The sequence below is a fragment of the Callorhinus ursinus genome, unplaced genomic scaffold, assembly GCF_003265705.2.
Source record: "Callorhinus ursinus isolate GAN/ISIS: 27379988/994484 unplaced genomic scaffold, GSC_fseal_2.0 scaffold25, whole genome shotgun sequence".
NCBI lineage: Eukaryota > Metazoa > Chordata > Mammalia > Carnivora > Otariidae > Callorhinus > Callorhinus ursinus.
The window spans coordinates 36,111,979-36,136,234 of NW_027397087.1; the positions used below are offsets into that span (position 1 = coordinate 36,111,979).

The 24,256-nt window shown below is 37.7% G+C and overlaps 1 protein-coding gene and 1 pseudogene across 12 annotated transcripts in view; both read right to left on the reverse strand.

Annotated features, from left to right (window-relative positions):
* The window catches only part of MYO9A (myosin IXA), a 346,819-nt gene that overhangs the window by 47,820 nt on the left and 274,743 nt on the right, over positions 1-24,256 (reverse strand). For 11 of the 12 annotated variants that reach the window (XM_073877314.1, XM_025883650.2, XM_025883655.2 and 8 more), the window contains 2 exons: positions 12,837-12,948; positions 10,463-10,524 (listed from right to left, as the gene is read on the reverse strand). In XM_073877314.1, coding sequence (XP_073733415.1) covers positions 10,463-10,524; positions 12,837-12,948 — 174 coding nt within the window. Of the gene's footprint in view, positions 1-1,006; positions 1,273-10,462; positions 10,525-12,836; positions 12,949-24,256 lie in introns of those variants that run through there. The other variant, XM_073877317.1, reaches the window with a different exon arrangement.
* On the reverse strand, positions 20,667-22,643 carry LOC112832826 (trifunctional enzyme subunit beta, mitochondrial pseudogene; annotated as a pseudogene).

The window sequence follows — 24,256 nt, forward strand, 5'->3', positions numbered from 1 at the left end:
CCCAGGTGCCCTCCAGCATGTAATTTTTTTTTTAAATTTTATTTTATTGTGTTATGTTAATCACCATACATCATTAGTTTTTGATGTAGTGTTCCATGATTCATTGTTTGGGTATAACACCCAGTGCTCCATTCAGTACGTGCCCTCTTTAATACCCATCACCAGGCTAACCCATCCCCCACCCCCCTCCCCTCTAGGACCCTCCATTTGCTTCTCAGAGTCCACAGTCTCTCATGGTTCATCTCCCTCTCCGATTCCCCCCTTCATTTCTCCCTTCCTACTATCTTTTTTTTTTTAACACTAATGTATTATTTGCTTCAGAGGTACAGGTCTGTGATTCATCAGTCTTAACACAATTCACAGCGCTCACCATAGCACATACCGTCCCCAATGTCTATCACCCAGCCGCCCCATCCCTCCCACCCCCCCACCACTCCAGCAACCCTCAGTTTGTTTCCTGAGATTAAGAATTCCTCATATCAGTCCAGCACTTAATTCTTAAGAGAATTAACGTATGTCTACTGTGAAGCATGTTGTTATCTTAATATAAGGCAATATCTCTGAAAAGTTTCTCCAGGTCTGAGGTAGAAGAGAAAGGACACTTAATCTTAAAATATTTAGAGGATGCAAATTAAAATTTTGCCTTGTCACTATATTAGGTTATTTACATAATTTCATATTTGCAATAGAAATATCACTTTTCTACCTCACAGGGTTATTATGAAGATTAAGTAACAGATGAACATACATAGCACAGTATCTGATATATGGCAAATGCTCAATAAACTGTTAAAGAAATACTGCTCGTTGCAATGATTAAAATAAACTTTAGTCCAACTCCTTGCTATTACTGTGACACAAACATGTATACATACACACATATATAATCTATTTATTTAAATGTTATGGCTATCTCCAGAGTATTAGGAATGTTAATAAAGATCTGTGAAAGCAAAAAAACCCAGAATACTTGAGGGTACTAAAAAAAAATCTTAATCATTTGATTTGAAACCAACTAATTTAAAGCAAACATGCTAAAAAATTCTACTTCTTGAAATTAAGAGAAATTAATTTCACTATTTTCAACTGAAAAAAATTTAATTGAGTCTTCTTTGTAAAAACAATATACGTGGGGCGCCTGGGTGGCTCAGTTGGTTAAGTGTCTGCCTTCAGCTCAGGTCATGTCCCAGTGTCCTGGGACCGAGCCCCCCATCGGGCTCCCTGCTCAGCAGAGAGCCTGCTTCTCCTTCTCCCTCTGCCTGCTTGCTCTATCTCTCTGTCAAATAAATAAATAAATAATCTTTAAAAAAAAAGTTTTTATAGTTATTTTCCCTCCAAACTACTTTATATATTTTAAATAAAAATTCACTGAAGTATGACATACATACTATACAAACTATAAATGTACAGTTTGATAAGACTTTGACAAAGTTGATGCACACTTGTTATCAGGACCCAAGTCAGGAAGCAAAATACAACCAGCAGTATAAAATTCTCTTCAAAACCATCCCAGCCACTATGTATTTTCACAAATAACCAGCATATGTACTTCTATCAATATAAATTAGTTTTACCTACTTTTGAACATTATATTAATAGTATCATATAACATATAGACCATGAGTTACCTTCATCCATTCTTGAACTTTATATAAATAAAATAATATGGTATGTGTGTTTTTGTTTCTGGCTTCAACATCATGTCTGTGAGTAAAAATAGTTTAAGCTCATATAGTATTCCATAATATAAATAGTTGACCCTTGAACAAGGGTTGAACCATGCAGGTCCAATTATATATATGTGGGTTTTTTTCCCAATAAATATAGTACAGGGCACCTGGGTGGCTCAACTGGTTAAGCGTCTGCCTTTGGCTCTAGTCATGATCACAGGGTCCAGGGATGGAGCCCCGCATCGGACTCCCTGCTCAGCAGGAGTCTGCTTGTCCCTCTCCCTCTGCTCTTCCCCACCCTACTTCATACTCTCTCCCTCTCAAATAAATAAATAAAAGCTTTGAAACTAAATAAATAAAGCCCTGTAAATGTATTTTCTTACCTTATAATTCTCTTAATAACATTTTCTTTTCTCTAACTTACTTTATTGTAAGAATACAGTATATAATACATATAACTTACAAAATAAGTGTTAATCAACAACAGTAGGCTTTAAGTAATTAAGTTATGGGGGAGTCAAAAGCTATACACAGATTTTCCACTGTGCGGGGGAATTTTTTTTTTTAAAGATTCTATTTACTTAATTGACAGAGCGAGAGACACACACACAGTGAGAGCAGGAACACAAGCAGTGGGAGCGGGAGAGGGGGAAGCAGGCCTCCCGCCGAGCAGGGAGCCTGATGTGGGGCTCGATCCCAGGACCCCAGGACCCCAGGACCTGAGCCGAAGGCAGTCGCTTAACCGACTGAGCCACCCAGGCGTCCCGGAGGGAATGTTTTTCAAGAGTCAACTGTATACCATAATTTATTTATACATTCTACTGCTGGGGGACATTTAGGTTTCTTCTAGTTTGGGGATAGCTCAGTGCTGATATGAATGTTATTTTATTTGTCTTTTGGCACAAACATCTATGTATTTGCTGGATCTTGGAGTATCTTGGAGTGGTACTGTTGAGTCATTAGAAATGCTTATGCTCAGATTTGATAAGGACTGCCAAATAACTTCAAGATAACTTATGTCAACTTATACTCCTACCAGTAATGTATTAAAGTCCAAGCTGCTCTACAACTTTGGTAGGATGTTTTTCATTTTAGCCATTCAAGTGGGTACATATCTCACTATGGTTTCAATTTGTATTTCCCTGATGATTAGTGAAGGTGGACACCTTTTCATGTTTATTGGTCTTCTGTCAAGTGCTTGCTTAAGCCATGTGCTCATTTTTCTATAGAGCTGACCATCTTTCTTAATGATTTTTAGATGCTTTTTACATATTGTAGATCCAAGATGGATGTACGAATTGCAAATGCATTCTCCCACTCTGTGGTAGATTATTTTTTGTTGGTTTGTTTGAATAATGAGTGAGTTTTGAATTTTATCTAATGTTTTTCCTCTTTAAGATAATCATATTATTTTATTTGTTCAATGTGAATTATATCACTTGATGTTTATTTTTTTCAGGGAGAAAATTTTTATTAATCTTAATTATAGTATAGTTAACATACACTGCTGTATTACTTTTAGGTGTACAATATAGTGATTCAACGATTCTATACAGTACTCAATGCTCATCATGGTAGGTGTACACTTAAACCTCTTCACCCATCTCTCCCATACCCCAATCAATCTCCCTTCCGGTAGCCATCAGTTTGTTCTGTATATTTAAGAGTCTGTTTTTTTGGTTTGTCTATTTTTTTCTTTGTTTTATTTCTGAAATTCCACATAAGAGTAAGATCATATGGTACTTGTCTTTTTCTTACTTCAGAGTTAGCATTATACCTTCTAGACCCATCCATGTTGTTGCAAATGGCAAGATTTCATTTTTATGGCTGAGTAATATTCCATTGTGGATATATACCACATATTCTTTATCCGTACACCTATCGATGGACAAGTGCTTGGGTCACTTCCATAATCTGGCTATTGAAAATAATGCAATAAACAAAGGGGTGCATATATCTTTTTGAATTAATGTTTTCATATTCATTGGGTAAATACAAAGTAGGGCAATTACAGGATCATGTGGTAATTTTATTTTTAGCTTTTTGAGGAACCTCCATACTGTTTTCCACAGTGGCTGCACCAAGTTTGCATTCCCACCAACACTGCACAAGGGTTTCTTCTTATCCATATCCTCGCCAACACTTGTTATTTCTTGCGTTTTTCAGTTTTAGCCATTCTGACAGGAATGAGGTGATATCTCACTGTGCTTTTCATCTACCTAATTTCCCTAATAGTGAGTAATGTTGAACATCTTTTCCTATATCTGATGGCCATCTGCATGTCTTCTTTGGAAAAATGCCTTTCATTTCTGTTTTTGTCTGATTGCTATGGCTAGGACTTCCAATACCATGTTGAATAAAAGCAGCAAAAGTGGACATTCTTGTCTTGTTCCTGACCTTAGGGGAAAAGCTCTCAATTTTTCCCCACTGTGTATGAGGTTAGCTGTGGGGTTTTCATATATGGCCTTTATTATGTTGAGGTATGTACACCCCCCAAACCTACTTTACTGAAGTGTTTTTATCATGAATGGATGGAATACTTTGTCAAATTTTTTTCTGGACTATTGCAATGATCATATGGTTTTTATACTTTCTCTTGCTGATGTGATACAACATATTGATTTGCAAATACTGAACCACCCTTGTATCCCAGGAATAAGTCCCACTTGATCATGGTGAATGTTTTTTTTAATGCACTGCTGAATTCACTTTGCTAATATTTTGTTGAAGATGTTTGTATCTATATTTATCAGAGATATTAGCCTCTAGTTCTCTTTTTCTGTACTGTCTTTATCTGGTTTTGGTATCAGGATAATGCTGGCCTCACAGAATGAATATGAAAGCTTTCCTTCTTCTTGTTTAGAATAGTTTGGAAGAATAGGTATTAATTATTCTTTAGATGTTTGGTATATTTCACCTGTGAAGCTGCCTGGTCCTGGATTATTTTGTTGGAAGTTTTTTTGTTTTGTTTTGAATTACTGATTCAATTTTGTTGCTGGTAACTGGTCTTTTCAAATTTTCTATTTCTTCCCGATTCAGTTTTGGAAGGCTATATATTTCTAGGATTTATCCATTTCTCTAGGTTGCCCAATTTGTTGGCATACGTTTTGTCACAATGTTCTCTTATAATCCTTTATATTTCTGTGGTGTTAGTGGTTATTTCTACTCTTTTATTTCTGATTTTGTTTATTTGAGTCCTTTTTTATTTTTTTATGAGTTTGGCTAAAGGTTTATCAATTTTGTTGATCTTTTCCAGGAACCAGATACTGGTTTCATTGAACTGTTTTATTGGGTTTTTTTTTTTTTTTTTAGTTTCTATTTCATTTATTTCTGGTCTAATCTATCTTTCTTTCTACTAGTTTTAGGTTTTGTTTGTTGTTCTTTTTTAGTTCTTTGAGGTATAAGGATAGGTTGTTTATTTGACATGTTTCTTGCTTCTTGAAGTAGGCCTGTACTGCTCTAAACTTCTTTCTCAGAACAGGTTTTGCTGCATACTAAAGATTTTGGACTGTTTGGTTTTCATCTTCATTTATCTCCATGTATTTTTTTAAATTTCCCCTCTGATTTCTTCATCAAGAAGAAATGTTGACCCATTCATTGTTTAGTAGAATGTTATTTAACCTCCATGTATTTGTGTTCTTTCCAGATTTTTTTCTTGTTGTTGATTGCTAGTTTCATCTTACTGTGTTCAGAAAAGATACACAGTAGAACTTCAATCTTTTTGAATTTGTTGAGACTAATTTGTGGTCTAATATGTGATCTATTCTGCAGAATGTTCCATGTGCACTTGAAAGCAATATGTATTCTGCTGTTTTAGGGATGGAATATTCTGAATATATCTTTTAGATCCATCTGGTCCAATGTGTCATTCAAAGTCACTGTTTCCTTGTTGATTTTCTGTCTGTATGATCTATCCATTAATGTAATGGGGTATCAAGTCCCTTTCTATTATTGTATTACTATTGATTACTTTGTTTGTTACCAGCTGCCTTATATATTTTGGGTGCTCCCATATTGGGTGCATAAATATTTATAATTGTTATATCTTCTTGTCGGATTGTTCCCTTTATGCTTATATAGTGTTCTTCTTTGTCTCTCAACAGTCTTTTTTTTTAATTTTTTAAAACGTTTTTACTTATTTTTTTTTGTACTGTTTATACCCAACATGGGGTTCAAACTCATGACCCGAGATCAAGAGTTGCATGCTTCTCCAAATGAGCAAGCCAGATGCCCCTAACAGTCTGTTTTAAAGTCCATTTTGTCCAATATAAGTATTGCTCTACCTGGCTTTCTTTTCACTTCCATTTGCATGATAAATGCTTTTCTATCCTTTCACTTTCAATCTGCAAGTGTCTTTAAGTTGGAAATGAGTCTGCTGTAGGAAGCATACACATGGGACTTGGTTTTGTCTTTTTTTTTAATTCATTCCATCACACCAAGTTTTTTGATTGGAGCATTTAGTCCATTTGCATTCTAAGTAAATACTGATAGGTATGTATTTACTGTCATTTTGTTAATTGTTTTATGGTTGCTTTTATAGTTCTTTTCTGTTCCTTTCTTCTCTTACTCTCTTCTCTCACGGTTTGCTAGCTTTCTTTAGTGATATGCTTGTATTCCTTTTTCTTTACTTTTTGTATATCCATTACCGGTTTGTAATTTGTGGTTACCATTAGGTTTATATATAACATCTTACGCATTTAGCAGTCTATATTAAGTTGGTGGTCACTGAAATTTGACCCCATTCTTTACTCCTCACCACTCCCCATGTTTCAGGTATATAGTGTCACATTTTACATCTTTTGTTAGTCCCTTGGCTGATTTTTATAGGTACACTTATTTTTACTGCTTTATGCTTCCTATTTTTCTTACTACTCCTACTTATGGTCAGTCTTTCCTTTCCAGTCAGTCCCCTTTAACATTTTTGTAGGACTAGTGTAGTGGTGATGAATTCCTTTAACTTGTTTGTCTGGGAAACTCTTTATCTCTCCTTCTATTCTGACTCATAGCCTTGCTGGATAGAGTATTCTTGGTTGCAGGTTTTTTTCTTTCAGCATTTTTCAATATGTCATGCCACTCAATTCTGGCCTTCAAAGTTTCTACTGAAAAATCAGCTGTTGGCCTTAAAGGGGTTCTCTTGTATGTATCTGTTTCCTCTTGCTGCTTTTAAAATTATCTCTTTATCAATAGTTTTGGCCATTTTAGTTACTATCTGCCTTCGTGTGTACCTCCTAGGGTTGATTTTGTTGGGGCCCCTCTGTTCTTCCTGGATCTGGATTTGTTTCCTTCTCCGTATTAGGGAAGTTTTCAACTGTTATTTCTTCAAATAGATTTTCTGCCCCCTTTTCTCTCTCTTCTCCTTCTGGAGTCCCTACTGTGTGAATGTCATTATGCATGATGGTGTTGCGAGTTCCCTTAGTCTATTTTCATTTACTATTTTTTTTCTCTCCCCTGTTCAGTTAGCTTTCCATTACTCTGTCCTCCAGGCTGCTGACCTGTTCTTCTGCTTCCTCTAGTCTCCTATTTATTCCAACTAATGTATTTTAATTTCAGTTATTAGGTCCTTAATTTCTGATTGGTCCTTTTGCATGTTTTCTTTTGAGGGTCTTACTGAGGTCCTCTACTCTTATCTCAAGTCCAGTAAGTATCTTTATGACCATTACTTTAAATTCCCTATCAGGCATATTACTCACCTCTGTTTCATTTAGTTCTCTTGCTGGGATTTTGTCCTGTTCTTTCATTTGGGACATATGAAAGTCTGTCTCCTCAGTTTGTCTAACTCTCTGTGTCTGTTTCTATGTGTTAGGAAAGTCAGCTACATCTCCTGCTCTTTAACGTGGTGGCTTTATGAAAAAGAAGTCTTGGGGCACCTGGGTGGCTCAGTCATTAAGTGTCTGCCTTCAGCTCAGGTCATGATCCCAGGTCCTGGGATCAAGCCCCACAACAGGCTCCCTCCTCAGAGGGAAGCCTTCTCCCTCTCCCACTCCCCCTGCTCGTGTTCCCTCTCTCGCTGTGTCTCTCTGTGTCAAATAAATAAATAAAATCTTTAAAAAAAAGAATGAAAGAGAGGTCTTATAATGGCCTACAATGCAATGTCCCCTGTTCACCACAACCTGTCTCCTTATGTGTGTTTTATGCACCCTGCTATTGTGACTGAGTCTTCAGTCCAGTCATCTACAATGGCTCGCTCTGCCTGTTGTGGGCAGGGTTGGTCCCTGTGTTGTTAGTGGGCCAGTCTGAGACCACCATGGACTTAAGTTGAAACAGACCAGGAGTTTGCCAGAGATGCGGTAGCACTGAAGTACAGGGCACTTTCCCTGTGTTGTCCCCTGAGAAGCTTTTGCTGGTGGGCAAGGCCTGCAGTTGGACATGATATCTGCCTCCAGCCCACTGTTGGGGCTGCAACTGTACTGGTGTGTCTGGTTATGTTTCACTCTCTCCAGAGCAGGAAACGCTTTGGAGTGGTGCTGGCTCCTGTCAGGGCCACTTGCAGACTACCAGTCTCATGGTACCACTTTGGATGGGCTCTGGCCAACAGTGTATTGGAGGGGGCATTTCCACAGGAGAACATGGGGGCAGGTGCACCAAGAGCAAGCTAGGAGGAGAGTGCTGTTGCAGCACCCTAGTTCTCGGAGATGCCTGTGTATCTAGGCTGGAGGCAGGGAAGAAAATGATACCCACCTACTCTTCTGTTCTTGAAGAAGTCCCCCAAAGATCCCTGCCTCTCCAGCATATGTTCTGAGATTAGGAAATAAATCTCCTTCCCATATATCCCAGGCATTTTTCAAAAACTGCTGCTTCTATGCTTTATCTCAGCAGGACTGTTTGTTATTCTATCTCTTTAAATGTGAGGGCTCCACCCTCCTGGTTCCCCCAGAACCAACCTTAAATTTCCAAGTACTTGAGGACTGTCTAGTTATCTTTATGTTGATTTAGAGCTTAATTCCACTCTGGTCAAAAATTGTACTCTCAATTATTTTCAATCCTCTCAAATTTGTAGAGACTTCCTTTTTGACCCAACATATGATCAATTTTCTCAAATGTTCCGTGCACTTGAAAAGACTGATTCAGGCAGTTGTAAGATGCAGGGTTCAGTACACATCAACTAGTTCAAATTTTTTCATCCTGTTTTTCATATCATTTACATGCTTACTAAATTTTTGTCCGTCAGGTATTGAAGCAATAATGTTAAGACAAGTTAGAATTTTCATATCTCCCTGACAGGTTGACCATTTTATTATTATGAAACACCTTTATCAGAAGTAATGTTTCTCTGCCCTAAACTACACCTTGATATTAGTATAGCTACACCATCTTTCTACTGGTTAGTCTTTGCATGCTCTATCTATCCTTTTGCTTTTAACCTTTCTGTATCTTTATATTTAAGTATGTTGCTTGTTAACAGCATATCATTTGAGAATTTTCAGTTGGTTTTAACCTAGTCTTTTAATTGGAAGTATCTTGCCTATTAACATTCAAAGTAATCACCAATATATTTGGACTTATACCTACCAATCAATGTATTTTCTTTGCTGACCTAATTTGTTTGTTTCTCTCATTTCTTGTCTTTGTTTACATTTAAGAACCTTTCATTCTTTCCTGTATGTTTCTCATGTTTATTTCTGTATTTCCAACTCCAATTTTTCTTTCCTTAGCAATGTGAAACTACAGAAAAATCTAATCTTTTTTTCCTGTTTAGCTTCTTAGCCTTTTACCCCACGTAGCTTAAGAACTCAAAAAATGCCTTGAGGGAAAAACCTCTAAATTTCAGGGTTATGTCTGGATCATGGTCCCTCAAGTCCTGGCAATCCCAAACTCCAACTTTCGTCTCCATAGCTCTATGCGATTCCTAAAAGTTTTGCTGACTTCTCTAAGTTTTAAATGTGGCCCTCTATCCAGAACCTTGGTTTCTTGTCCTACAACAAAAATTGACAAACTCCCAATAGTAGAAAAACATCCCACAGACACAGATTCATCACTCTGCAATTATCTTCTCTCTTGGATCTATACCCCAAAAGTCCAATCTGCCTGGGCAGCTCTCTGATGTGTAGTAACATTTTCTTCCAATGTTCTTAGCATGGATAGTAGTCTGCCACAAGCTATTCCATCTTAGTTGGAAGCACATGTCCATGTACAGATGCAAATTCTGTACATGGACTGTAAACAACACACACACACACACACACACATTTATAGTACAGTTCAGATTTGCACAGTATTGTCACGACTGTCAGTATATGACTAATAAGTAAAAAAAAAATACGATCATATATCAATAAAAGCCTGCAATCTTTCAAAACTCATTGCTTCCTTGAAGATGAAGTATCAGAGTACATGTTTAGTGTCTTTTAGATCTCTGTCTGTGTATCCAAGTAGAAATATGTAAAAACACCAATGAGCTGGTGGATTTTGCTGTAATGTTAAAATCTTTAGTTATAGCCTACCACTTTCAAGACAATTCCTAGGAAGGCTTATGAGTATTTAATGAGGTAGGAAATCTTTAAAAGCAGTGTTTTAATAAACTGTCAGCAGTGAAACCAGTTTAGTAGCTCTCCCAAGTAGTAAAGGTAAATATAGTTCCAGGAAAATCAATTCAATTATACAAATATATCCTGATATATATATATATATATATATATGCTAGATCATGACATAAAATATATTTCTGTGATTTGTGGTCAAAAAGTTTAAAAACCATTGCTCTATAAAACCATCAAAGAGGACTTGATTTCTTTCACAAGGCAGAAAAGATCAACAGATCTGTTATTTACTACTCACAGGTGATAATTTCTTACCTTTTTAGAGCACTTGGCTGTGGTTTTCAGACAGCATTTCTTATGGCAAGCATATTTGCATACTGAAAAACAGGATAGGAATGCAGCACTTTTAGAAGTCTGTACATCAATGACAAGAACTTAAAAAGTTTACAGCTTTATTTTGGACATAAATTTTTTCTTTAAATCTGATACTGCTGTAATATCATATACATACTTGGTATGGTATTACAATATAAAAGGATTTAGCCCATTCTATTTAGAACAATGAAGTTGAAAAACATGCCTAAAATTTCTAACAACTGTCTATGAAAAAGCTTTGAATCTTTCAAGACTGCCTGCTTCTCCCCCTGCTCCCACTATATTCCTACAGAATACTTTCTTTCTGACTTGATTCACAAATTAGTCTTTATGCTCCCCTAATATGCCTGCTCTACAATCTATTAAAGTGCCAGAAATACCGATTAAGAATCATTCCAATGGGTAAGAAAGACATTACTGCCAAAGACCCTTACTAAAATGAAAACAAAGTACATAGCACATTAAGATAGAAGAAAAGCCTTATTATATTAGAAAGTCCAGAATAGAGCTCTGAGGAACCAGAACATAAACAATATCAGTTGTGACTGGGAAGACAAGATAAAGAAAATGTTCAGAAGAGAAATTATTCCTTGGAGCAACAGAGAACAGGGTGGCTAGGCAGTTGATAGGTGGGAAGAAGCAGTGAGAGAATACTGAAATGTATTTGAACTAAGTCATTTTGCTACACCAGCTCTAGCTCCTGGATATCAACACCTAAATATCCTTCTTGAACTTCTAAAGTATAACTTGTGGGGTTTTCAAAGTTGAAAGGGAGGCCATATCATCCTGCTGATGAAATCACCAGTATAATCACAAAGAAAGTTACTTAATTCTATTAAGAATCAAACCAAGCTCACCCAAGTCATAAAAAAAGCAGATTTTTTTACATTTTCAGTTTCAAAACAAAGAGAAAATTACGCCAAACCTACAAGATTCAAACATTCAACAGTCAAGTTAATGGCAAACCATTTCCCATTTTGTTCTCACTATAATTTTTTAGACTACTAATAATAAAACAAAAAAGAAACCACTGTTGAACGATAGAACAAGTGAACATATCTAGCAATAGTGGTGATTTCACTATGGCAAACATGACTTTCATCCTTGTCCTACTGGACAAACCCTTCCTAATATTTCATTCATTCAATTCTGGCCCACTAGTAAGCAAAACCTCACAGAATTACTGAAAGCACCAGAGTAGATGTATGGCATGACAGAAGTGGAAGCTAAAGGTCCTCTGTAAGCCAGAATGAAGGTGACCTAAAAAAAAGTTTCAACTCACATTCTAGGGCTTATATATTCTAATGAAAAGATTAGAGTAGAAAAAAGTATCTTTTTTATAATTAGGTTATAATTAGGTTATAATCTAATAATTTTTTCATTAATTCATCCATCCATCTACCCAACAAAAACTTATCAAAACTTGTAATACCAGAACTGTTCTAGGTACTGGTGATACAGAAGAAACAATTAAGTTTCCTGACCTTACAGAGCATACATTCTAGTGGACAGACTGAAAACAAGAAAACAAATACTTAATATAATTTTGTGTAGTGATAAGTGCTATGAAGACTATAAAGCTGGGTAAGGGGACAGAGAATTAGGGGACCAAGTGGCATTTTAGATATGACAGTAAGGAAAGAGTTCTCTAAGAGGTAACATTTGGATGGAGACATAGATTAACTGAAATAGTCAAACTAGTATCTGGGAGAAGAGCATTTCAGATAAAGTAAGCTGCAAGTACAATGAGCAAACAACACCAAAATATCTAGTTTGGCTAGAGAGTAGGTGAAAGAGCATAGCGAGAGGAGGCTAAAGAATCAGGAAATGTAAATTACCCCTTTATGTTAAAAAAGATATGAGTAAACTTAGAAAACAGAAATGTTAAGTGGTTAAAAAAACTCCTCAAAGATCACTCATACTGGCTAATAAATACAGTAACGGTATGGTGAGAGGGTAGGTGTCTTCCCTCACAGCAGCTCTTCTCTGGCTTCAGAGAAGTTCAGACTGAGTCCTCAGGTTACTAGATGTGGATAAAAAGCTTCTAGAAGAGTTGCTTGGCCGTGAGTCCAGAGAGCAGGGACAGGACCCTTCTTAGCCACAAGCTTAAAGTGGGACCCCTGGGAACCTGGGAAGTCAGTTCAGGTCTCTGGACTTTATTTTGTGCTTCAAAGAATGGATATACAGGGATCTCACAAAGTACATGAGTTCTGCCAGATGTGACAAGGTTTTATAGCAAAAAGAAGATTCATGGTGAAATGTCTGCAATTGCTGCAATGAATTCCTTAAAAAAAAAAAAATCACTCATACTTACATTTGCAAACAGAGGCTCGGTCCATTATCCATATCAAAGAAGAACAGTACTCACAGTATGTAGGGATGCTATACTGGGTAGCTTTAAAGATGTGACCATTGTGCTCTTCCACCTGAATGAAAAAATATAGCTATATGTTAAAGCCAACATAGTAAATGTTGCCCTAACACGGTCAGCCAGTGGGGAATCCTTCAATCCCCTGTTAAGTCTTCAATGGACACTTATTTCAGGAATAAACACGATCTTCTGAGAAAATAAATAAAAGCAATACATTTGGTCCCTGCTTTCAAAAAGCTAACAATCTGGTAGGGAAACAAGACCAACTTGTATGAAAACTAGAAAGCAATGCTATAAACATAAGAGAACTGTCTTATGTGGCTCTGAATCAGCATGTAAAATAATAAAAGAAATGGTCCTCAAATTTTATTTTAGCCTCAAGAGCCTTTTACATTTTTGAAAATTATTACTGGTCTCAAAGAACTTCAGTTTATATGAGTCATACCTATTGATATATACTGTATTAGAAATTAAAACTGAAAGAAATTTTAAGTATTTTTCCAATTCACTTAACATTAACATTAAACATAGTACATGCAAACATAAGTAACATTTTCATGAAAAACAATTATATATTTAAACCAAAGTGGTGACAAAAGGGGTATTGTTTTACATTTTTGTAAATCTCTTTTATGTCTGGTTTAATGAAAGAAAACTAGATCCATTATCTGCATTTCTGGTATCCATTTCTGCATTCAATCTGTTGGCACCAAGAAGTTTAGTTTGAAATACATGAAGAAAATCCACCTTCATACAGACATAAAATTGGAAAATGGGACAATTTAATTGTCCTTTTGGATAATAATATAACATCAAAATTTTACAAATGGTAACTTAAAAGTTAACTGAGATATGGAATCTAAAACCACACCAAGGAACTCTTCATAAAATCCATTGTTCTGGGCTTCATTAAAATGTACAACTTTTACTTTGAAGTAGCATAAAAAAAATAAAGATAAGCCACAGACTCAGAGAAAATCTATGCAAATTGTTTCTGTAATAAAGGACTTCTACCTAGAATATATGAAGAACTGTTACAACTCAGTAACGAGAAGATAACTTGAATTAAAAATGGGTAAAAGAGGCGCCTGGGTGGCTCAGTAGGTTAAGTGGCTGCCTTCAGCTCAGGTCATGATCTCAGGGTCCTGGGACTAAGTCCACCGTTGGGCTCCCTGCTCAGCAGGGAGTCTGCTTCTCCCTCTGCCCCTCCCCCTGCTTGTGCTCTCTCTCTCAAATAAATACTTTAAAAAAAAATGAACAAAATAGTTAACAGTTTATCAAAGAAGTACAAATGGCCAAAAGACACAGAAAAAGATGCTCAAAAGTATTAGTCATCTGGGAAACGCATGATGAGATACCACTGCGTGCCCACTAGAATGGCTATAATTAAAAAGAAAACAACTTCCGTTGGTAAGGATGTGAAGAGACTAGACCTCTCAGATATTGCAGTTGGAATTGTAAAATGGTGCACTCACTTGGAAAACAAGTAATTTTTGAAAATGTTAAACACAGAGTTATCATATGACCCAGAAATACCACTTTTAAGCTTATAACTAAGAGAACTAACTGAAAACATATGTCTATACGAAAACCTATACAAGAATGTTTATAGCAGCATTATTCATAATTGTCAAAAAACAGAAATGACCCAAATACCCCATCAAATGATAAAAGGATAAGTAGAATGTGGTATATCCACACAATGGGATAGTATTTAAGCACTAAAAAAGACCAAACTACTGATACACACAACATGGATAAACCTCAAAAAAACATGCTAAGAAGCCACATGCAGAAGACTACACATTCTATGATTTCATTTATAGGATTCCATTCTACAGTAAAACTACAGAAACAGATAGTACATTAGCAGTTGCCTATAGCTGGAGATGGTAAAGGGCAAGGACTGCAAACTGGCACAAAAAATCCTTTTATAATGATGTAAATGTTCTAAAAGTGGACTGAGATGATGATTATGACTATATAAATTTACTAAAAATCACTGAATTGTATACTCAGAAGGGATATACTACATTGGAAGTACATTTGCCTCAAGCTGTTTGAAAAAACCTTCTAGTCTATTCTGTACTTCAAATGGACATTTTACCTATACATGGTTTTATAGTGTTAGGCATTGGTCATCTGGAAAATACTGGTTCACTGAGTTATGCAACTCTTCTAAATGTTGACACATTTCATTATACTCTATCAAAAGGTCACATTCCTTCATATTACCATCAATCTCATCAGAAAATTCTTTACTGGAAAGTTGTCACACTCAGAAGTTTTCTACAATTCTAATTTTTGCTTGAAAGCTTAAACTTTACAAATATTAACAAATATTGTTAGGTAAAGTGACAGTCACTTAATTCATTTTCAAAAAATGTCTGCCAAGTACCCAAGTCCAAATGAGAATAGCCTTGTCAATAAAGTAAAAGTGATGTTCTATGAAAAAAGTTGCTAGAAACACATGTTGATACAAAAACTTGTACACAAATGTTCACAGCAGCATTACTCCTAAGAGTCAAAAAGTGGAAAAACCCCAAAGTCCATAAACTGACCAATGGGTAAATAAAATGAAGTGTATCTATACAGTGGAATATTATTTGGTTATAAAAAGGGATGAAATACTACACATGCCACAACATGAATGAATCCTGAGAACAGTATGCTAAGTGAAAGAAGACACATAAAAAAGGCCAATATTTTATGATTTTTTTTTTTACCAATATGAAATGTCCACAAAAAGAAAATCCATTGAGACAGAAGGTGATTGGTAGTTGTCAGGACTGGAGGAAGAGAGAATGGGAATGACTGCTTAATGAGTAGGGACTTTCTTTTGCAGGTAATGAAAATGTTCTAGAATTATATAGTGGTGGTAGTTGCCCAATATAGTCAATATACTAAAACCCACTAAAGTATATACTTTAAATGGTTGAAATGGTGAATTTTAGGTCACATGAATTGTCACAGTTTTTTAAAACTTCAGAAGTTTTTTAAAACTAGATCAGTTTACAGTTCCATTATACAAGTGATTTTTTTTTTTTTGAGACAACCATCATATGCAGCTATAGCATACTTCCCATTCCCATCTGGAGAAACTGCCTTGATTTGTGCTAAGCTGTCAGCCGTTCACTCATGATTCCTTTTGTTCAACTCAGTGAAAAAGGAAAATAATGTCATTATTATTATGAAAATAGCTTTAATTTTGCGAAATCCCTGAAAGTAGCCCAGAAACTCCTGCATAGCACTTTGAAAACTACTAGATTAAAGAGTTTATATAAGTACAGAAAAAGCATAGAAGGATAAAGACCATACTGTTAACTACAATGATTATCTCTGCTGAGATAAAACACCCAGTAATAAATATAGCATGAAATAATTAAAAACTATATATGAAAAGCTTTAAAACCCACTTAATGGACACAAAAATAGACTTGCACAGATAAAAAGATAAAAAATCATAAAGATGTCAGTTCTCTGTATGTTAATTTATAAATATAAGGTAATCCAAGTAAAAGTACTACTAGATTTCTTCCCCTCAAACAGATGACTGAATTCAAAGCTAATATGGAAAAACAAAGATAGCTAGAAAAGATCTGAAAAAGAAAATTGGGGGGACGCCTGGGTGGCTCAGTCAGTTAAGCATCTGCCTTTGGCTCAAGTCATGGTCTCGGGTTCCTGGGATGGAGCCCTGCATGAGACTCCCTGGCTCAGCGAGAGAGAGAAGGGCGGGGGGAGGGGGGAGAGAGAGAGAGAGAGAGAATGTGTGTGTGTGTGTGCGCGCTCTCTCTCTCAAATAAATAAAATCAATATTTAAAAAAAGAAAAAGAAAACTAGGGAGGACTTAGCCAGATAATAAAAGCTCAACAGTTAAAGTAGTGTGGAACGGACTCATGAATACTCAGATCAATTAATGGAACAGGACAAAAAGATCCAAGATAAAGGGGAAATCAGAATGCAAAAAGGGTGATATCTCAAAGTAGATAGGTACAGCTGGACTTCAAAATAAATGATGATGGGTTTGGTAAGAGGTAAAATTAGATTTGTAATTCATACACTACACTAGGATAACTCCATAAAGACCAGAATTTAAATGTAAAAAATGTGGCCATTAAAGTATTAGAAGTAAAAAAACTGAAAATTTCTTTATAACCTTTAGGTGGTGGGGGGGGAAGTCTGTGACTCAAAATTCAGAAGCTATGGAAGAAAAGATTGGTAAGTCTAATTTCATAAAAGTAAAAAGTTTCTACATAGCAAATAATATTAAAAGGCAGCACCGAGAGACAAACTGGGGAAACATACTTACACTCATTTCACAGACAAAAAGTAATCTCCCTCATATCTGAAGTTCCCAGAAATTGAGAAAGACCAAACCCCAACAAAAAAACAAGCAATGAACATAAATATACATGCTACAGGAAAAAAAAATTCTAAATGGTACTGAAGCCTAAGAAGACACTCAAACTCACCAATAATAGGAGAAAAGCAAACCGAAACTACAAGGAGACAGAATACTCCTTACCTACCGAACTGGCAAATCTAAAAATTTAACAACCCACTTTCGTAGCTGAAACTGAGAAATGCGATTACTCCGTCAGGTGATAAAGGCAGGACCCTGTATTATCTGTGACCAGGAATCCCCGTCCGTTCTCTCACACACACGAGTTATCCCTCATGCCATTATTGTTTATAACAGAAGACAAACAACCTAATGGTACAGAAAGGAATATTAGACAGATTTCTAGGCACAACTATTATATGAGTTTTCTATTGCTGTTGTAACAATTTACCATAAACTTGGCAGTTTAAGACACCCATTCATAACCTCCCAGTTTTGTAGGCTAGAAGTCAGACACAACTCTCACCAGGCTAAAACCAGGTATTGTCAGGGCTATGTGCCTTTCAGGAAGCTCCGGAGAATACACTTTCGTTCATATTGTTGACAAAACTCAGCTCCATGCAGTTGTAGGATGGAAGTCCTGTTTCCTTGCTGGCTGTTAGCTGGCTTCTGCTGTTCTCAGTTTCTAATAGGCCATTCACATTCCATGATTAACGGTTCCCCTTTCTCCATCTTCAAAGCTACCAACAGCGGACTGCATCCTTCTCATGCTTCCATTTTCTCTGACTTCTCTTTCTACCTATGTCTTCTTGCATCTTTCTTCAACTACATCTCTCTGACTCTTCTGACTTCCTCTTCTGATTATATTGGGCTCATCTATACAATCCAGGATAAACTTTTTATGTTAAAAACAGTGAGGTGATTAGCTATCTTAATTCCAACTGCAGTGCCTAGATTAGTGTTTGGTTGAATAACCAGGGGACAAGAACCTTAAGCAGGACTTCTTAAAGATTCTTCTGTCTACCGGAGACACAGAGTGATTTCCTAAATATACTGTTCAATGATAAACACAAGACACAAAAGAGTATTATACTATTATATAATATGCTAAATTTTGTGTGAGAAAGGATAGAAAATAAGCATATGCCTTATTTCTTATATTGGATAAAGAAACATCGGGAAAATAAATAAGAAACTAACAACAATATATACCTGTAGAGGACAAAGAAGGGAAAGGGGCAGTTAGACTTCTCAGTATACACACTTTTCAAAAGATGTTTTAATAATATAAATGTATTACCCATTAGAAAAAATACTGTTCAAAAAGAAATTATTTGTATCAGTACAGACTCAGAGATTCTTGTTTTATTCAATGGATTATAATCTCTTCCTGTCCTTTATTTCAATGCTCCAAATGTCACTAATTTGTTCAGTGGGAGTCCCTTGAGGCTATAACTTAGAAGGAAAAACTCATCTTTATGGCAAAAATTCAACTAATGAATTTAGAATGAACGCTGGAATTTTAAAAAACACTATTTGGCAACCATCATAGTAATAACTGATTTAGGCAAGAATCATCAAGGGATATTAAAACTAGTGGGTGAAAGTTTGAAGGAATATAAGGATATTTACACAGTCTCAAGTTATCTTCCCAAAAGATACTCAATTACAAAAGAAAATAATAGTAAATTTGCTGTGTTTTTTTTTTTTTTTTAGAAACATCCTTATAGACATCAAATGTAATGGGGCAGATAGATACCATATCTCCTAATATCAAACACTGAAAAAAAAACACAGCATCTCTTCTGTGGTATTCCATGCCCAAAATGCATAACCTGAAACTAATCATGAAGAAATATAAGACAAACTCAAACTGAGGAACAATTCTGAATAACTGGTATATGTTCCTCAACAATGTCAATGCAATGAAAACCTAAGACTGAGGAATTGTTCCAGATTAAAACAGCCTAAAAAGGCATGACAACTGAATACAACAAAGATCTTTTGCTATAAAGAGACAATATTGGTACAATTGGTGAAATCTGAATAAATCTGGGTGAAGAAACATAGGGGTTTTTTTACTTTTCCTGCAAATTTTCTGTAACTACAATTCTGTCAAAATGAAAAGGGAGCAGGGTAGAGGAGAAGGATAGGAGGGCCATGGAGAGGAGAGGAGAGGGGAAAGAAACAAAAATGAAACAAGAACTGATCTAGGTCAGTGAGAAGACAAGTAGAGAAGAGTGAGAAATAGGCTGGACAAGAGTACAGGGGAGACCATGCAGCCCTTTCAAATCACTCGTGCATTCACTCATTCAGTTAAATATTTATAGATGCTTACCATCTGTTAGGAACTGGAATAAGTATTTGCTTGTAGAAAAGAATGCTAACAATATCCATTAGAAAGAATTTATTTTAATATAGAGTTGCAAAGCTCTAGCTGGGCACATGACTGTCTATCTAAAGTTTACATATTCCAGCTTCTTTTGTATCTATGAACAGCCACATGAGTGAATATAAGTGGTGCGTGGGACTTGTAGTTCATGCCTAGAGTTACGGATTCTGTTGCCTTTTCTCTATCTCTGCTGGCTGAGATGCAGACCAAGAGAATGAGACCTGAAGCAGTGACTTTGAAAACAGGTATTGATAGCAGATGGTAAAAGTTCCAAAGTACAATGGAAACAAAAAGAAAAAAGTAACGTTTCTATAGATGAAAAGGTATCATGGAGAGGGGAGGAGGTAATGATTGAGTTGAATCCACAGAATTGAGCAAAGGCACAAAAAAGGATAGTATGCTTAAGGAAAAGTAAGTACTTTTTTTAAAAGATTTTTTTATTTGAGAGAGAGAGAGAGACAGAGAACGAGCAGGGAGGAGGGGCAGAGGGAGAGAGAGAGAGAGAAGCAGACCCCCTGCTGAGCAGGGAGCCCAATGCGGAGCTAAATCCTAGGAACCTGAGATCATGACCTGAGCCGAAGGCAGCCCCTTAACCAAATGAGCCACCCAGGCGCCCCAAAGTAAGTACTTCTATTTAAGCTGGGAAATACACAAAAACAGCCTCCAACAAATTGCAAAAGGAATACTCAACCATCTTTAGAAATTATGCAAGAAATGTTCTGTGATCATTCAAAATCCAACTGGTAAAACTTGGGGAAGCACAACTGAATTATAGTTTAATTCAGAAAGCTTATGTATTAGTAACTATATTCATTCTACCTCAAGAAATGATATATTAACAGGATAGAGTTAATCTGCATGAAGTCTATAAAAGGAAAGCTTGGCTAGAATTGGGCTTTATTTCTGTCTAACATCGTCTAGAGGCAAATGACAGCCAGTTCACAAGAATGAATCTCCGATTTTTTTCTTCTGATGTTAATCGGTACCAATACAAATCAGAGAAAAAAATTAAAAAGGAACAAGATTTTTTTTTCGATACTTTCTCATTTATTAAGGTTCACAGGGTACTTATACATCTAAACATTTATTGTAAGTTGTCAAGAACATTTAAACTCTGAATTATTTTTCCGTAATTAAGTTTCTTTAGGCACACTGGTTTGTATTTTATAGAAAACACTTGTCTTTAGGTCACAAACAGGAAAGAGTGTAATTTGCAAATGTTATAAAGATGACTCCAAATCTCAGCTAACCTCTTTCCCAAATTGCAACTCTTAGTATTTAATGAAAACAGAGACCAAAAACAATTGCTTAAACGTTATCACTGTGATTCTGGTGACTAGGAAATCCCTGAAAGAGCGGTAAGCCACGATTTCTGGAAAGCTCAGAGCACTAGCAAGGTTTCATTGTGAAGTATTTGACAGAAGGCTACAGGTTGTGTTTTCCTAAGAGGAGCTAGGAACTAAGGATGTCATTTAGTAATGCACTGGAATGGCATTGCCTAGTGCGAGTGTTGCACAGAAACTCCAGGTCACCTCTTCATCATCTATTATTTTGGATACGCTTCCACAATCATAGCATGGCCCTGCCCGCCGGCGGCACAGGCAGCCACTAAGCCGTACTGGCCTCCCTCCTTCCGCAATCTGTTGGCAGCCGCCATGACCAACCGGCAGCCAGTAGCTCCAAACGGGTGTCCCAGGGACAGCGATCCACCCCAGTTGTTGAACTTCTCCAGAGGAGGTGACCCAACCTTGGTTTTTCTACCCATGTAGTTTTGTGCAAACCAATCAGAATCCATGGCTTTAAAATTAGCCAAAATCTGACCTGAGAATGCTTCATGAAATTCAAAAGCATCAATATCATTCATTGTTAATCCTGCCTTTTCCAGAACTTTTGGAGTAGCATATGTTGGTCCAAATAAAAGTTGATCTTTTGGATCCTGAGACACACAGACAAAATCCCTCAAAATATGCCTTCAGCTTATAACCCATGGCCAGAGCTTTTTCTTCTGCCATAATCAGCATTGCAGATGCACCATCAGTCAGGAAAGAAGAATTTGCAGCTGTCACCGTGCCATAGGGCTTGATGAATGCAGGTCTTAGCTTGGCCATCTGCTCCAGAGAGAAAGGACGAATGCCATTATCTTTGGTAACTGTATCTTTTCCTGGTACTTTGAAGGGTACAACATCAGAAAGGAGTCCTTCATCCTGTGCCTTCTTGGCCAGGCTATGTGAACGCAGCGCATACTCATCCTGGTCCAATCGCGAAACAGCGAAGGCAGCGGCCAGCCAGTCTGCAGAGTGGCCCATGGTCTCACTGGTGGAGAACTCAGCCACTGCAGGGAGCTCAGGTGATAGGAAATTCAATCTGAATTTCAAGATTAAAGACAATCGCTGACCCAGAATCTTGAGCTCAAGCATCATTTTCCTCATTTTCCTTGAATGACGAATAGGGACGTCAGACATTAACTCTACACCACCTGCCACGACCACATCATACTGCCCAGAAGCGATCAAGCCAATACCTGTGGTCATGGCTTGGTTGGCAGAGATGCAGGCCATGGTGACAGTGTGAGCAGGAGTCCTGTCAGAGAAGCCAGCTCCGAGGGCAGCCTCTCTAGCCACATTGCTAGTTTTCACTTCCTGTATAACTGTGCCAAAGATGATATAATCAACAACATCCTTTGGGACATTGGTCCGATGCAGCAAACCCGAAAGTGCTGCTCTAGCCAAATCATGTGGCATCAGGTCCTTATACGAAGTGCCTGACTGCAAAAACGGAATGCGAACACCATCCACCACCACGATATTCCTTATGTTGGGTTTCGCTAAGGTTTTCTTGGATTTGGTCTGGGCAGCTGGGGCAGCTCGTAGCTGGGAGGAACAGCTCAGAGGTCTTAGAGATTGGAGGGCCCATTTTGATGTATTGGGAAGGTTTTTAAACGTGTAAGTCAAGATGGAAGTCATTCTGAAATCTTAGCTCTGTTCTCTCGAACTCCCGCGGCGGACACGGAAGGTTTGGACTCCAAGGAACAAGATTTTAATAGTGACTATTTCTAGCAATGACTGTGTTTTATTCTTTACTATTTTCTCTATATTTCCAATGTTTCTTAATAAATATGTATTAATTTAAAAATACAAATGTAGGAGGAGTCTGAGCTCATTCTGTCCCATGTTTACAAGCAGGTATCACCCGTATCCAAATCAATAAACCAGACAGTGAACTGAGACAGGCAGAACAAACTCTACAACTAAATACAGAGAACAAGCTGCATCTGAAAGGTTAGGAAAATCAGAAAAGTAGAGGGAGGCTTCCCACAGGAGGGAAGGAGCTACATGTGCAGAGAAGACAAAGAGATGGGTCCCGGCACCAGGTAGCTCACATGGGGAAGAATAATCCTCATAACGTTTGGCTTTAACACCCAAAGGAGCTGAATTCAATGAGTTTGAAAAAGCAATGGGACTTGGAGCCTGGAGCTTTTTTTTTTTTTTTTTTAAAGATTTTATTTATTTATTTGAGAGAGAGAGCACATGAGAGGGGGGAGGGTCAGAGGGAGAAGCAGACTCCCTGCAGAGCAGGGAGCCCGATGTGGGACTCGATCCAGGGACTCCAGGATCATGACCTGAGCTGAAGGCAGTTGCTTAACCAACTGAGCCACCCAGGCGCCCTGGAGCCTGGAGCTTTAAAAGTCAGCTGACTCAGCACTGGGTGACACTCAGCACCGGGAGGGCAAGTGATAGCTGGATCACTGCCCTCAAAGAGACAGCAGCTTGCATGGAGAGGCAACATAAAAATGGCAGTTTACACAATGCTGGGGGCAAACAGGAGACCCATATGTTAATTATGCTTTGGGAGCCTTTTGGGGGACTTCTTTGAAAACGAAGGAGCCTGCAATCACCATTTTTCTCCTCCCACCCCCCAGCAAAAACACAGTCACCTGGGGGAGGTGGGGCTGCACAGACACTTGTAGCCTTGGCCCAGGGATCAGAGGAAAAAAAGTTTTCTTTAGATGTTTTTATTTATTTACTTGAGAGAGACAGAAAGAGAGAGAGAGAGACCCCGCATGAGCATGGGAAGAGGCAGAGGGAGAGGGACAAGAAGACTCTCCACTGAGCAGGGAGCCTGATGCGGGGCTCCAACCCAGGACCCTGGGATCATGACCTGAGCCGAAGGCAGACACTTAGCCATCTGAGCCACCCAGGCACCCCGCAGGGAAAATTCTATTGAAGCTGCATGCATCCTGCCCAACTACCAGGTGCACTGCTGCTGCCTTGCCCCACAGCAAGCAGCACTGCCCCGCCACGCACCCCCGGCCACTGTCACATACCAGGCCCAGTGAAATCCAGCCGTCACTGCACAGTCACACCCAGCCTCACGCCCCCAAGCCATCGCAGCGCATCACGGATCCATCATAAAACTCGTAGCCCAATGCCACTTTTGCTGACAATGTGCCCTGCTCCCAAGTTCCCTGGTGGACATATCCTGTCAGAGCTGGCCTGTCTGGATCCCACTAACACCACAGGGAGTAAGCACGGCCCACAACAGGCAGGGAGTCAGCGCAGATGACTGCACTCAAAGGAAAAGTGACCCAGACACAACAGCAAGGATACTCTCCTGAAGTGCCAGGTTCTG